General features: G+C 34.0%; 1 protein-coding gene across 1 annotated transcript in view; it reads right to left on the reverse strand.

Moving 5' to 3' along the window:
- Positions 1-1,688: 1,688 nt before the first annotated feature.
- The window catches only part of LOC149803047 (serine/threonine-protein kinase SMG1-like), a 257,744-nt gene continuing 243,119 nt past the window's right edge, over positions 1,689-16,313 (reverse strand). The window contains exons 71-74 of the mRNA XM_089952603.1: positions 14,655-14,780; positions 11,083-11,136; positions 7,953-8,059; positions 1,689-7,435 (exon numbers count right to left, since the gene is read on the reverse strand). Of these exons, the coding sequence (XP_089808729.1) occupies positions 7,358-7,435; positions 7,953-8,059; positions 11,083-11,136; positions 14,655-14,780 (365 nt within the window). The 3' untranslated portion in view covers positions 1,689-7,357. The remainder of the gene's footprint in view (positions 7,436-7,952; positions 8,060-11,082; positions 11,137-14,654; positions 14,781-16,313) is intronic.

The raw sequence follows: 16,313 nt of genomic DNA on the forward strand, positions 1-16,313 counted from the left end.
CTCAAACAATTGTCAAATTTGGTTAATCAGCTTGTTAAAACTTTTTTCTTCTAGTTTTAGTAGCTGCAGCCATAGTTTATGGTAGACTGACATCAATTGTAGAAAATTCTAAGTTCTTCATGCATTGATGTTTTTCGTTAAATTGAGTAAATTTTATTGAGAGTTCTGAGAAATCATGTAATTTTTTTCTTCTATTTTTAGTATTTGCAAAATGTATATTTTTAATGGCAAAACAAAACATGCATAAATTTAAAAGCACTTCAAGCCAAAATGTTTCTTGTCAAATTTAGTACAATTCTGAGCAGTTTGTGAGAAGAAATCATTTAAAATATTTTGTATTTTAGTAATGGTGGGCATAAGTGATGCTGGTTCAGCATGATTTGAACCAACTTGAAAGGCCTTTACTCATGAATGCTTTTGATAAAGTTCTGTTGTTAGATTTTGAGAAGTGAGTTAAAGGTTTTTATAGCTTTAGTGTGTGTGTGTGTGTGTGTGTGAGATTTGGATTTTTAATGTAGCTTTAACAAAATTCAGTCATATTGCTATGATGTCTGCAGTATGGCAGCTTATAGTGATGTCTAGCACTGAGGCATTGTGCCGCAGACATGTAGTACAATGTCCCATTATCCTGACACCAGGCCAACCAGTCCTAACATTAACCTCTTAATGCTGTGGGTCTAGCAAAGCAGCTGTTAGTACCATTTTTATAAGTCTTTAGTATGACTCAGCAGGGGTTCATCCTTGCGACCTCCCGCATCTGAGGTGGACGCTAGAACTACTAGGCCACTGGACAGGTTATATATCAGGTTATATATATCTTTAATAATAGTAACCATATTTGAGTGTGAATCAGCATCATTTGAACAAACGTAAATGACCTTTATCCCAAGATGCATTTTCATAAAATTTGTTCAAATTGTGTTAAGGGAGTTCTGACATCATGCAAATAAATCTAAATGACATTCATGCCCTCCATCCAACTATATAAAGTTCTGTTAGACAATTTTTGAGAAGCTGTTTAAAGGTTTTTCTATTTTTCCGTAACAGCAGCTGCATTACTGGATGGCAGATAGGCATAATTTAAACAGATCAGAGCTTCACGTGAATATGTTTTTTTCCCCAAATTTAGTCAAATTCTGCAAAGCTGTTTTTCAAATCTGAAGTTATTTAATTTTTTTGTTGCTATTTTCAGTAATGGTGGCCATATTTTATTCTGGATTGGAATAATCTGAATAAATTTTAAAGAGCTTGATGCCAGAAGGCTTTCTGTCAAAATATGGTAAAATTCTGTCAAGCGGTTTTAGAGAAGTTAGACCTAGCAATTGAGAATGGATGATGCATGATGACCAAAAAACATGAGCAAAAGAAAAGCATATTATTCTGCAAATGTGTTAGAATTTAGGATTTGATACTTCTCTGATTTGTAAAAGATCCATTACTAAAGGAGATAAATAGTGAAATGCATGTATTAGTTATGGCAATCAATTAACCCCATTTTTCAATATTGACAAAAGGTCATTTTTGTGAGGGAACTATTGTGTGTAGTGTGAAAAATATTGGCTTGAATTCGGTTATCATGTGAAATATTGAAATGAATTAAATCTTCCTTAAAACAGCATGCCTGGGGTAGAAAAAACAAGAGTTTCTCGTACTCCTATTTTCAAGCTAAAAAAGAACACTGAAAAACATTGTTTATCAAGAAATTTATTGAAGTATAAACAAGCCTTTACACATACAAGAAATTAAGCTAAATATCCAATGAAGACAAATCATTACAGCTGCTCCACAATTTAGGCAAATATACACTGGAAAAAAATGGGGGTGAAAAGCCCTTTCCACTACACTACATAATTACATGTGTGATATTGATGGAAAGTAATTTTCTTGAAATACTGTGGAGGTTTCTTCCATAGGAAAGGTAATAAAGGAAGAAGAAAAGGATGTGTACATTTAATTAATAATAAAAGAAGCATAGTAAAGTTCCGAGTACATATGTGATCATCTGCAAAAAAAAAGAAAATAAAACCACAGGAGAAAACTCTTAAATTTTGAATTCAAATAATTTACAAACTTTGGCTATCCACCACCCACCCACCCAAAAATTACACCTATTTCATCTGTATTAACAACTGAGCTATTTTCTCATTTGCTAGTTATATTCAAAAGCAACCCTGTGACAATACATACGACTGCGCTACAGTATTTTTGAACAATAACAGTTTTCTTAAGATACATTTTCAAGCAAGAAATGGAATTATACCAATTCTTAGAATCTACATGGTAGTACTGCAGCTATCTTTTCAGTGCAGACATTTTGTGTGAAAAACACAGCCTTTATCTGCATTAACAAAAATATACATGTATTCTACTTTTTATGTAAATGTGCTAAATTGCTGCAGTATGTCTACCACCTTTGGATACATACAGGTATAGTTAGCTATAGCTCTCCCTCATTATAACACACTTTGTTATAACTTGATTCGAGATATAAAATGGTTCTACTATGGAGCCCATGACCCAAATCATACCAATGCGTAACAATATGGATTGAAAATTTAAAAAGTTGAAATTTAGTCTCATATCTTAAGTTACTCTTCAAAACACCATTATTAAATTTTTTTGATGGTTCCTGTTATACCATGGTTTCATACTTCACTATATTCTCAAAACATTGCAGATCCAAATATGTCACAGTCTTAATATAACATGGTTTTGTACATAATGCATTCTGTAGTTATGGGCCCTAACAACCATGTTACAATGAGGGAGGGCTGTAATAATTTATATACAAAACTGTGTTGACATATACAAATCACACATACAGTGAAACCCTGCTATAACATGATGGTCTGAGTCAACAATGGCCACTGTGCTATACATTGCATCATGCAAAAGCCTAGCATATCAGTTAAACTTAAGTAAATGTTGCATGTGTATCCCCTAGGCTTTACAAATAGGGGAATGGGTATAGGAGTGGGTACAAAACTATGTGCTTTAATAGCACAATTACCATATTAGTCGATGCATATTACACAATAAACTGTGAAAACACAATGACTGCATGTTTAATACTTGATTTTAAGCAAAGAACCTTACCTTGGTTCATACATGTACAGTATGAATACATGTAGTTAAAGAGTCTATATATGTGCTCACCAATTGATCTCACTGGATCCATAACAATGAAACCATAATAACTCATTAGAAAATATGCACAAAGAAATATATTTTAGCCATTTCATAACAGATCTAAAAAATTACATAAGGAAAGATAAGAAACATTAGTAAAGTATGCAACACATGTGCATGTCAAGGTCATTAAGCAGTGTCTGTATAAATGTCAAACTGCTAAAATTTTCTCTTCTAGTTTTCATGTGAATATGAATATTGCTTTTAATTCCATGTTAAAAACTTCACAAATGTATGAACTATATACAAATAAAAAATATCTCAATGCACTTTGGGACAATATGACTAACAATTCGATTTATTATGTGATGATTGTGACAACATGGGTATGTCGTGTGCAGAATGATGGTGGCTTTTGTTGTTAATGTTTTTACCAAGTAGTGAAGTACAATATCAACAACCTTTAGCTGTGAGATGGACTTTGATGATAAACAATTACTTTGTTTGGTAGGTAAGGTGAGAAGTTGGTTCTTGTTTCCCTTGGATTGAGCAACCATTTTACATAACAAATACAAAGAAGACTTAATGGCTTTACTGTTGATGGTTCAGTTATAATTAGATTTACAATTATCAGAATTTTTTTAAAGATCAAAGAGCAATGACTGATCACTATTATACCTGAAATAACACTTCTTTTTTCTTCAAGCATACAGCACATCTTGTCAAATTATTAAATAAAATTCTTATTTATTAACGATTGTAAAACCTTGGCAGCCATGTGATGACTGTTTTACTATTTGAATTCATGTTAAAACAAGGCAAGTTATGCAGGGTTTCACTGTACCTCACTCTCGATAGTTACTTAATAATGTGTGCATTTCAAAACAGATACACTAGATACAATACATTTGTAAAGGGTATGTATACATGACACAAAAAAAAGAGTAAAGGCCAACATTCAAGTGTCTATAAATCATGAAACTTGCCTGTGAAAAGATGCATTACTGAGTAAAAAGTCAGGGCACACCAACCTGGCCAAAAAGTTGGAAATACCTGAACAAGATTAGGTAATCTTAAGGTTCTGATTATGCTCCTGTTATAATCACTGTGGTATTTGTAGGTACATGTAAATCACAGTATACAAGGGTCAAATAGTATTGGTATTAGTGTGATATGATTATGTGGCACTATCTGGTTCTGTAGTGTATGTGTTTATACCATCTTCAGCGAAATGAAAGCAAAGCAACAAAAAAAAAATTGAGAGCAAAAAAGTGAAAGCAAAATTATCAACAATCAAAAATACTGACATGGTTACAAATCATAGACAAATCATTGACATCTATTTTTGTAAGTTGTATTTGCTTAGGTGGCAGCCTGTTGTTTAACTAAACAAGGAATAAAATAAAACATGAGAAGACAAAAATCTACTGGTAGGGCAAACAAATCAAATGCACAAATCCATCAAACAATATAATAAAACCACAATAGTATACATATTTTAATACATCACTACATAGTTGTTAAACTAACACCCATCACCATTTTGCTCTCTATGAAACTGGAAAGAAGTGAATATATGACAATTATTCACTTTATACTTATGAACTGTTTACCTTTTCTTCATGTTCAAAATGTCTCTAATATTTTATTGTCACAGTGAAGAAATTAAACTCAAAGTTACATTTGGTATGCAAGTGTAAAATTCTACATGATTTTTTTAAAATACATGTAATATACATGTATATTGATGTCTGGCACATACATGTATAATACATGTATATTCAATGAAAATTTTATATCAAAAGAATGGCATTATTATTACTACATATTTAAAGAAATAATACGTATTTACACCCAATATACTATACAAGCAAATCTTATGTCTTTCACACTGAGTAGCAGCCTGATAGAAACAAAATTTACTCGCCATGTCTGTCTATCATAATATAACTGACTGAAATTAAATGACAACATGGTTACCTTCCAATCAAATTCATCCTTGTGACCTAGCAGATTCATTCTCAAGAACAAAACAGAAAATCTACTGAAAAACCTGTTTCAATTAAATGGATGAAAACATAACAAATGACCACTGTTCATTTTTTGGCAAACTGAAAAGCACCCAACTTAATTCACTCTGAACAACCACATGAAAACTTAATGTACAAGACTACAGCTACACCTGAAACTAGTGCTATTTTGTAAGCATTCATATCAATAAATATGTAAATTAGGGCCTAAATCATGCTTAGTGTTGGTGCTCATCTGAAGTGACTTCAGCCCTATTCTATGAATCAAAAAATTGTTCACAACATTCTGTTCATGTTTAAAAAAAACACTACATAATGCTAAAGTGCTCTCCTACAATGGACATTTTTGTCACTTGTTAAGTCATTTTTCTAAGCTCTAAGTTTATTTCAGCTGTTGATAAAGTGAACTGCTAACCAAGTTTCTTATTTACCCTTTTAACTGCAGGGTTCATTTGGTTTCCTTTGGTTTGGTTTCATGTTTTATGGTAGAGCAATACAAGTATCAGCGGTTATAACTCTTGCTAACGATGAAGCAGAATGCTCAAAATCATACTCAGCAAATGTTTCATCAGTATTTAATATCGAATTTGATTGAAATTCAGTAACAATTAAGGGAGTTACTGTGTGGAAATACAAGTGGGACAGAAAGAAAGAGGGGCAGAAAGACAGAAGTATTGAGTAATGTCCCCCCCTTTTCTATGATAAAAATATTGTACTTATTAGGCATGAATACTGGAAAATATCCAGTACAAAATGTCTAACATAATAACTCCTGTTGTGAATACATCTCAAACGATTCTTTTAAACTGAGTTATTATTCCTATATCATTCTAAAGTGATTAATTCGTTCCAATATTTTAAAAAAAGGACTCCAAAACTATAACTGATTTAGCTTCACAATTTTATCAGTTTTGACAGAATATTTTAATCTGCAGTCTTATGAATGTTTGTATGCCAACTTAGGGTGCCAAAACAAACTTTGTTGTTAGGTTTTTCTTTGTTTTAATGGCACTTTGAAATACATTATTGGCTATAACATGCTGAGGAAACAGGAGTCAAATGCCTTTCCCATGGACACACTGAGCTGAGGCAGTTGACATGCTTAAGATGCAAAGTTAATTTCCCTACGCAGAACTGTAATGATCTTATCCTTATGATGCCAAAATAAATAAGCTTCATCGTGATGTCCATGGCAACATGTTAGACTTACATTAAATTTAGTAAATCACAAGCTAATGTGCTGAAAATAGCTTAACTATCAAGGATCAGTGACCTTGACATTTGATGCAACACTCCTCCCTCCTCCTAACACCATGTTAACATTTGTCCTTTAGGACAACCCACTACAAGAAATTGGTAATAAATACTAAATTTTTGATAGAAAAACAATAAGGGTAAACTAATTAGTGGTGTTTATTAAACTTTATGACCTGGGCAAACATTGCACACCCAAGAGATTATTCTGGCAAGTTTGGCAGAGTAGCAGCAAAAGAAACAGACCTTGGATATTTAATAGCACACAATCTGAAAGAAACACAAACTCATGAAAATAAAATAAAATTCTCTCTGAGGACTGACACAAATCATGTATGAGCATACTGTGTGTTGTTGATGAAACTGGTCAAGTGTCCATTGACATTGCATAAATGTAGAGAATATCTTACTAGGTCAACAAACTCTTAAAAAAACTATGTTGTCACATGATAAGAAAGCAATCTGTCACTAGATTACTTATTGCTAGACTTCACAAATTCAGACAATTCTTTCTAAATATGTACTGTCAGATAAAACTCCATAAAAATGATCTTTTCCTTTCAATGTATCAACATCAGCATCCTTAATTTCATCAACATTGTCAAAATAATTATCATTCAGACTACTCCCACTACAGGTTGCCATGTAAATTACATGTGGCTGTCAAACTTAGTGCCATGATGGTTGTTCAAGATGTTCAAATGCCATTGTTTAACTCCATCAACGGCTATAGATTCTCATCATAATGGCCCTCTGGCCGGACTGAGAGTGCTTCCTATAGCTGTTATATGATGGTTAGGTGTAACGATGGCCGTCACATAGTTGCTACACCAGTCCTCCCTTATGATCCAACTCTGACGAGTGGTCAGAAAGACCTTGTTGAGGCACTGGATTGAGATGAATCTATTCCAGATTGACTGACATTGTCGTCATTGTTGCATACTTCACACCCATGGTGTCCAGCCTTCATACAGAACAGCAAGGTTATCCAGGTGGGTGGCTTCTTTGATTACATAATCCACCTTTAAAATGAAAGAAAGATATGAATAAATCAGAAAAGTACATAAAACTGAAGTAGGGCCAGTTGAGCACAATGTTTCATGACTATGCATGCAATTGATTCAAAGATAAATAGGATATATTCATAACTTTCAAGTTAATATCAACAGGAACACAACAACTACAATAACAAGTGACTGAAAAACTAATACTTGTGTCTTATCTAAGCTTTGAAGGCAAGACAAAAAAGTAAAAAGTTGTCGCCTAAAACAGTTGAGGGTCCACAAAGAGTACAGGATTGATATGCAAAAACTGAAAATATGGCATGAAAATTTCATTTGGTCATACACATATACTAGAAACAAATCAACCCGATCACTTTTTTTACGAGTGGTTCTGCAGAATCATGCTATCAGCTAGCTCAGATGGGCTGATGTATGGTAATGCACATGGATAGGAGATGAAAACATGCCCCAATATACTTCCAGTAGAGGCACGAGAAAATATGAAAGGTTAATTTTAAGTCTCCTGCTATCTCACCTGTTCCGCTGCTGACAATCGTTTGTTTGGGTCAGGGTCTCGCCCATCAAGCTTCATCTTCACTCTACGCCATACACCAACAGCATAAGAGTTACGTTCTTGTATTGCTGTAATACACAGAATGAACTGCATATATATTCCATATCTACTTATTGCTTTGTAAAGTTCGATTAATTTTTAATTAAACAGTGTGTCTCAAAAAGTGGGCCTGCTCTCATAGCAAATTGATTTATATTTCAAATAATAAAATTCTTTTGATTAATAAAAAATTTTCATGTAGGCCTCTTCTGTGCAAGATTTTATTAATTTTTAAAAATACACAAGAGTTTGGTGATTCCAACAACAAAGACCTGCATGTTTCCCTTTATTAATATATGTGCCAGATGAGTACTTAATTAGCTGTTTACATAAAAACTACAGCTCTAGAGAACTTCTGCAAGTGCATGATCACCAAGCTGACAGCAATCTAAACAGATGAATTGTAAAATCTATTTTAAAACTTCACAACTCTCTGCATGTCACACAACCCTTTGCAAGTTAGCATACTGCAAAATAAGTACTGAAAGGTAAATTATTACAAACAAGAATACACAGGAAAAGTGTGTGTGTGATTTGGATTTTTAATGTAGCTTTAACAATTTTTCAGTCATACTACTACGATGTCTGCAGTGTGGCAGTTTATAGTGATGTCTAGCACAGGGGCATCATGCTGCAGACATGTAGCATCAAGTCCCACCCAGTAACATTATCCTGACACCAGGCCGACCAGTCCAAGCGAGGCAGCTGTTAGTACCATTTTTTAAAATAAGTCTTTAGTATGACTCGGCCGGGGATCAAACCCACAACCTTCTTCATCCAAGGTGGAAGCTCTAACCACTAGGCCACCAGAGCAGTACACAGACAAAGAATAATTATGTCAATTTTCTATTCAGCAATTTCTATAAAGAAAACACTTCAGTATCAGTGCTTTTAATTAGTAATGTAGTGAATAAAGTTGAGAAGATTAAAAAAAACAGCAACTCCAAAGTAGATTTGTATCTGTAAAACATACATGCTCCAACTGTGGAGAAAACATGAAGTTGAATAAGTTTTGAAATTTATGAAATTAGATTTGTGTTTGTAAAAATGTTATGCTCCCACTCAGACATGTAGACCAAAAAGTGAAAGTCGAATATATTTAAAAATTATGAAAAACGTTATAAGTATTGGTGTAATCTGCAAAGAAAATCTCATCAGACCCATTTACATATGCATACATATGTGCACCAGATTCATTTGTCTACCTAAAGTGATTTTTGTTTAATTATGCTAACAAAGCTTTTTGTCCGAAATGTCTCAGTCCAAAACATTCAAAAGTGTATATAAAATTTTTTAAAATTAATTCTGAAATGAACTGAAAATCTAACAAGGTCATCTACATATTTCAACAAATATACCTAAATAATTTCATCTGTCTACCACAATAAGTTTTTGCTTAATTGTGCTAACAAGGTTTTTGCTTAAAAGACACCCAAGCCCAAATTTCAGCTCTCTAAATTGTGTGGTTTTTGTGCAGTCTTGTTAGCAAACTTTCTCGTGACAGATGTATGGATATTAGGATGTATGGATGGATGAACAGTACTAAATCAAGATGCCACATCCACAAACAGTGTGGTAACAAAACTGAAATATTGCCTCACCTACTTGAAAATAAAACCATGTTGTTAACATATGCATACCAACATGCCAATAAACTTCCATTTTTCTGTGCTAAGTAGCTTTTGTAGGATGTTGCAAACAAGGTTTTCACTAAAAGCATCAAAATGAATGCCTAAAATATTGAATAATTACTTTTGTGGCCTGACAACCAACTCAGGTAATATATACATACTTACAAACATCACATTTTGTTTGCCTATGTTAATTGGTTTGCGGCTCTTGTACAATTATTTTAACATGGTTTTCATCAAAAGATTTCTGTTCACAAAGTTAAAAAATTTAAAACAAAATAAATGAAAACAGCTAAAGTAATGTGAAAATCTAATCTAATCAGGTCATTTACATATGCATATCAATGGTCTAGCATGTTTTATTTCATTAATCTATGTCATGTGGTCATTTAGTCACACAGATATGCACATGGGCACCAAGGGGTCTAAAGTGGCCAAGTGGTCTAAAGTGCTCATCTTTTCCAATCACCGCCATTTCACCTGTCTGTGTAGTTGGAATCTCAGGCTCGGCTAATGTATGTGAGAAAGCTGTCAGTAGCTTCCTGTGGGTCAGTGGTTCTTAACAAAGCTTTCCTGGGTTCTCCTTCCACCAGTTTTACTAGCCTTTCATGTAGTGAAAAATGGTATTAACCCCAAAACAAAAACAACAATGGGCACCAAAGTGATTGAAATGTTGAGCCTTTGAAAATGTAAGTCTAGCAAAATATGGAAAACTTTAATGGCATGAAAATCTACTCAAACATGCCTACCTAATTACACTTACCTACATCAAGTTGTTTTTGTATAATCATACAACCAAGCTTCTCTGAACTTAAGTACAGATGAAAGGACAGACAGGACCCCAAAAAGACACCCTCACTGCAAGCAATGAGGGGTAAACTAAAAGGCAAAACCCATGCTATGACAGGGTACCTGTAGTCTGATAGATTAGACCCAAATCTGCATTGATTCTGAGAAACAGTTTGGCCATTTGATATCACCTCTTCAAGAAATTGACAGATAAATCCGTTCACAACACATTAGTGCACATTTCAGACACTTAAGCTATTTCTCACAGCTTCAGAGTTAGTTGAAGAAGCTTTATGGTGATGTATACAGATCATTTCTAGATCAGATCCTATGTCTGACAACTTGTAAAGCCACAAGGCATAATACAAAACAACCTCCCATCACCATTTCAGATTTCATGTCAACACCCACATCCATTAGATCCAGCAACCAGTGTATAATTTTCACTCAATTGCACATTTAAAAGTTTTAGTTGCTTTGGTCATGCAATTTGACAGTATCAATACATATCTCGAGGCTGATTTAATTGGACCAAGGTATCTTCTGATAGTGTATCCCAATAGACATTTTGGTCCTGTATAAGGTAATGTATATGGCACAGTTATTATATGAACAAACAGGTCACAGCTTACCTTTACCAGTTTTAGGATCTCTGGAAATTTTCTCAGACTTTCGTATATTGGGAGCTATAGGAAATAAAAGAGAAATGTACAGTACATCTTATTTTCTTTATGACTAAAATAAATTTGAAGGTGAAATACACAACAACATAAAAACATTCAAACTATCTTCAAAGTTTCAATGAACTCATCGAAGTCTATTATCTATTTTAAGGTGATTAAATTCACAAGTTTTAAACCACAGGGTTCTTCCATGTTAAAAATTATACTCACTGTAGTAGTGACTTTGATTCCCAATATTTCCAATACAAAATTTTGTTTTGAAGGATTTGTGAAAATTGATAATGAATGGTTAATAGCAGGGGCTTTGTCTAAAGAAGTTGATGTATACTGTATATTGTAAAACTTGACAACTTCTCAATTTTACACAGAAGCACACAACCAATTTATCTTACTACTAGCTGCAGGTAGGAGATTTAAAATATGTATTCCTGGGTGAGAGTGAGACAATGATTTTTGTTATCATCTCTAATACAAGAATTGTGTTTTCTTCTAGTAATTACAATGGATATATGAAAAGTTCAGAATATTATCTTTGAAACATTTTCATTTCCATGAACCTATCAATAAACGTACTGCCTACTGACAAAAAAAATAATATTCTGTAAAATTATCTGCAGATGCAAATTCAGCATGCTGGAGACCCGCAGATATGCATGTGATGCAGCACAAAAGCAAATGATGTAAAAATGTCATACAAGGAGAAACATTCTACTGAGCCAAACATGTTGTAAAATCCATGTGCTTCTTTGCTACTCTCACTGACTTCAAAGTCAACTTCAAAAACGTTTACATACATAATTCTGTCATATCCTACATGTTTCAAGAACAGTTCATCATTTTAAAGATGCTTTTAATTACACTGAAGATGACCCATTTTAATATGAAAGAATGTTGTCGGCAACTGGTTAGTGAAAAGTGTCTGCTAAGAATGGGGCAACTGATGAACATCCCCAATACAAAGTTGTATTATTACAGGCTTTAATTCATCAGTTGTTCTATTATACAGAAGAATCATTTCATGCTCAGAAAGGTGAGTGTAAGATGACATCCTACATTTATTTATGACTGATCAAGAACAGACTTATGTTGAAATCAGAACAATAATACCTGTCAAATCTAACACGAGTGACCCAAAAACAAATGAATGAGATTGTCACAGGTTATGAAACATCAGAGATGCTGATAGGATTTTATCTAAAAGGGGGGAACTTCCCCTTTGTCACAAAAATTGGGGGGGGGAGGAGTAGAACAATTTAGGGGGAGGAGGACACAGCCATAGTTCAATATTTACCTAACACTTCAATATCTCTCTTCCTGCTCCACTGTTAAAGTCATATTAAAATCAAACTATTTTAAAGATGCTGCCTTTAGTCGAATAAGCATTAATCTGTGATGTGTGTGATTTGGATTTTTAACATGGCTTTAAAAAAATTTCACTATGATGTCTGCACTGTGACACTTTATAGTGATGTCTAGCACTGGGACATCATGCTGCAGACATGTAATATTAATGGGACATCATGCTGCAGACATGTAATATTATGTCCCACCCAGTCACATTATCCTGACACCATGCTGACCAGTCCAAGTACTAACCTCTTAATGCTGAGCACCTGGTGAGGCAGCTGTTAGTACTAATTTTGTAAGTCTCTGGTATGAATCTGCTGGGGTTCAAACCCGCAACCTCCTGCATTTAAGGTGGATGCTCTAACCACTAGGCCACTGGAGCAGTCTATTAAACTGTTGATCGTTTCTGAGCTTAATCTGTGCCTTATCTGTGCATGAAATATTGATCTGTGATGAAATCCACTTTCACAGCCTGCTGTCTGAAGGGCAATTACATGGCTAGCTTTTAAACAGGTTGGGAAACTACAATTTTCCACAGCTCACAGGGATTGTCTTTTGAATACTTCTGCTCCAAAATAAGACTTTTCACTAACATAAGCTCAGCTAAAGTTTCACTTTCTTAAATCAGTGCTTTACTGACTAATATGCCAGGTTTCTTATCCGCTCCATAAAGCTAGATTAGTGTTTTAAGTCCATCAATACAGTAGTGTCATTTTTAAGACAGAGGTATATTGATCAAATATATATCTTAACTTTTTAATTTCATTTTAGATTCTTATTTAATCCATTTTTCTTAAACGATATAAGGCTATAGAGTTTTATAGCACAAGATCCTGTGGGGCTAAATTGTTTGAGGAAAGAAATAAAAACTGGACTCTACTTTTAAACTGCAGTTTCATTAGGACTGGTATTCTGCCTGTTCTACATTTAATTTCAAAATATTGCTGAAAGATGGGTTGATCTGTATGCTGTATGTTTTATCCATCCAGCATGTACATACATTGGACTCATATTCAACATCATTTTTGTATTCAAAATCACTCACTGGTCTCTTCATTACTACTTTTCCAGCTCCAATAAGCTGAGGCAATTCATAACTTTAAAAATTATTGTCATCAACAGTATTATTAGCCATGATTTGTTGAACCAAAATCATCATCTGAAGATGAACTGTACTGAGAATCAGCCATTTTGGTGATCTAGGTAGCCTGAATTTTAAACACACATTTGTGAAACTTCCTTGATGCAAGATAAAATTATGACAGAATGCTTGTTCCAGGGCCCAATGTGCCAATCAAATTTAGTTTAACAACCATTATGTCAAGCCAAACAAAGATGTGTAAAGAACCTGATATCAGCCTACCTGAAAAGAGATGGATGTCGCTATGATACCTCTACCAGCGGCGTGGCTTATGTTACAACAAAGAATATTATGGTTAATGGTTAAATAAAAATTGTATATTGAGTAAATTTTTACAAGCACAATTTGCAGGAGTTCTCACACATCTTTAGCTCCTTTACATTTTTGTTTAAAACATTTGGCAGTATAAAAATCTTAACCAGGATGTGCTTACAGAATAGTCAATCATTTGTATCGTGCACAAGCATTAAAAATCATCAACAGACAAAAATGGTACAGGTTAAGATTACAGGTGTATGATATGATAGTCTGACAATGTAAGATGGTAACCCTGCCCTGATATGTACAATTTGGGGGAATGATGTCTTAGTTTGAAGCTCATATTGACACTTGCACAGCTTAGTCTTATTGCTTTATTCATATTATACTTACTCTGATAACTTTTTCCTTATGAAATAAATCCAGCTACAATCAACTGGTTGCAATTTTTCAATCTCTGTTGACTGCCATTTCTTTTCTTTGAAGAGCAATGGTACCAAATGAATGTAAAAACTGGTTGAACTAGGGATGCATATTCTTTTAGAAAATGAACAGGTCTAATCATATGTTACCTATTCCTTTTGTTAAAGAAACATAACTTGACATGAAGATGGCTCCATCTTTGTTAAAGAAAAGTTTCACTTTTGTGTACTCTGTGATATCAAATCAAAGAACTATTGCCATTTAAAAGTAAATATGTTTTCTGTTGATTTGACTAATATCTTGACAAATATTTTTTTTACATTCTTTTTTTAGGTTGCTGGTGTTAACTTACTCCCAACTTTACTCTGATGTTGCCCTGCCTGGGGGCTCCCTGGGGGTGTGATTGAAACCAGATCTTTCTGAAGGAAGGGGGTTCTCCTAAAATTGTCATCTCCTGTTTGCCCTGGTTTCTTCAAGGCTGAAAAAAAAAAAAACAATTGATACTCAGATTCCTTCAAGCTAACTTGCTGGTTGAAATCTTTGTTACTATACAACTTTTGTTCAAAAGAGTACCACAAACAGCACATAAATACACTTGCCACTACCTGTCTTGTATGGGTGATGACATTTTGATCCTGCAAACTATGTGGTCAGGTTCACCCATGCATCTGAGAACTTTCTGTGTGCAGGAATTCAAATTGTCACACTGAACAAAGTTCCCTTCCATGGTTTGCATTGACCCTAATCACTCTTTGAGGTTTAGTCAAGGCATGTTCAGGAGCCATGAGATCAGAGACCTGTTTCCATTGCTCAAAAAATAGTGATCTGACCTTTAGAAGCTCAACAAGTTATCTTTGTATAACCCATACCAGCCAATCTCACGGACTGTTTGGGGGGAGTTTTTGAGACTCAAAAATTATTGTGAGGTCCAAAGGTTTTTTTTTAGTGCATTTGACTATATTAAAAAAAGTTATATCATACAACTGAGAATAAGTTATATACTCATATAAGCCTACAGAGTAAGACATACAAGAAAATAATAAGTGTTTTCTTTCAAGCATTTAATACATTTACAAACAAGAAAAAAGTTTTATCCCTGCCATTTTCCTTGGCTGTATTGAGATTCAAAACTGAGTTTTGAGGATGGGGGTGGGGGAAGGTCAGTGCACGTGATGTAAAGAAGTGACTTTGTCCAATTGAGAAGAAGTTATCCTTTCTTATTAGTCTGTAAAATCACTGGAAATTCAAATTCGATACAAAAAAGAAATTAATATCTTTTCTTTGAAGCATTTAATAGTTACAAACCAAAAATAGTTGTCTCAGTACTTAGCACTGTACAATATCATTACCACACACATGCTCACACCCACATAAACAAAATCACATTTTAAATAAAAAATATACCAAATACATTGGACAGTGGAATACTTTCTTTATTACCGATAGATGCAGTCTGTTTTGTTCTCAACAGTTCAGTATGCATGTACATGTGTGGTGGCAGGTGGGTGGGTAGGGGGTAAAGGTAATAAAAATGTCATTTCTGTTCTTGGCACTCAACTGAGATTCGATGGTACTGTTTTCAAGCTCTTCTCAAAGATCTTGCATAATGTTTCTCACCATAGAAAACAATGATTCAGCATCATTACTGCAGTTGAGTGTCATACATGCTGGGTGGTGTTGCTATCTCAATGGATGTTGTACACTCCAGAATGTCTAATGTTAATATGGTTTTTGCAAAAAAATTAATGCTCCTTGCTGCTGCATTAAGTCGAACTCCATCCATGAGTCCTGAAATTTAGTTTTCCTGGACTTTGCTCATTTTGCAGATTGCTCATGATTTCCTAAATCAGATCTGCATTATGACATTTTGCCTTCAAAAATGAACCACACTTGAACATCATCTGACTACCGAAATAATCTTGTTCTGAATTTTATATATGAAGTAAAATCCAACTTCAAGGAAATGTTGCCAATGATCAAGAACTTGCCAACAATCATTAAAATTGATGGT

The sequence above is a fragment of the Sinohyriopsis cumingii genome, chromosome 3, assembly GCF_028554795.1.
Source record: "Sinohyriopsis cumingii isolate HCF-2022 chromosome 3, ASM2855479v2, whole genome shotgun sequence".
NCBI classification, from domain to species: domain Eukaryota; kingdom Metazoa; phylum Mollusca; class Bivalvia; order Unionida; family Unionidae; genus Sinohyriopsis; species Sinohyriopsis cumingii.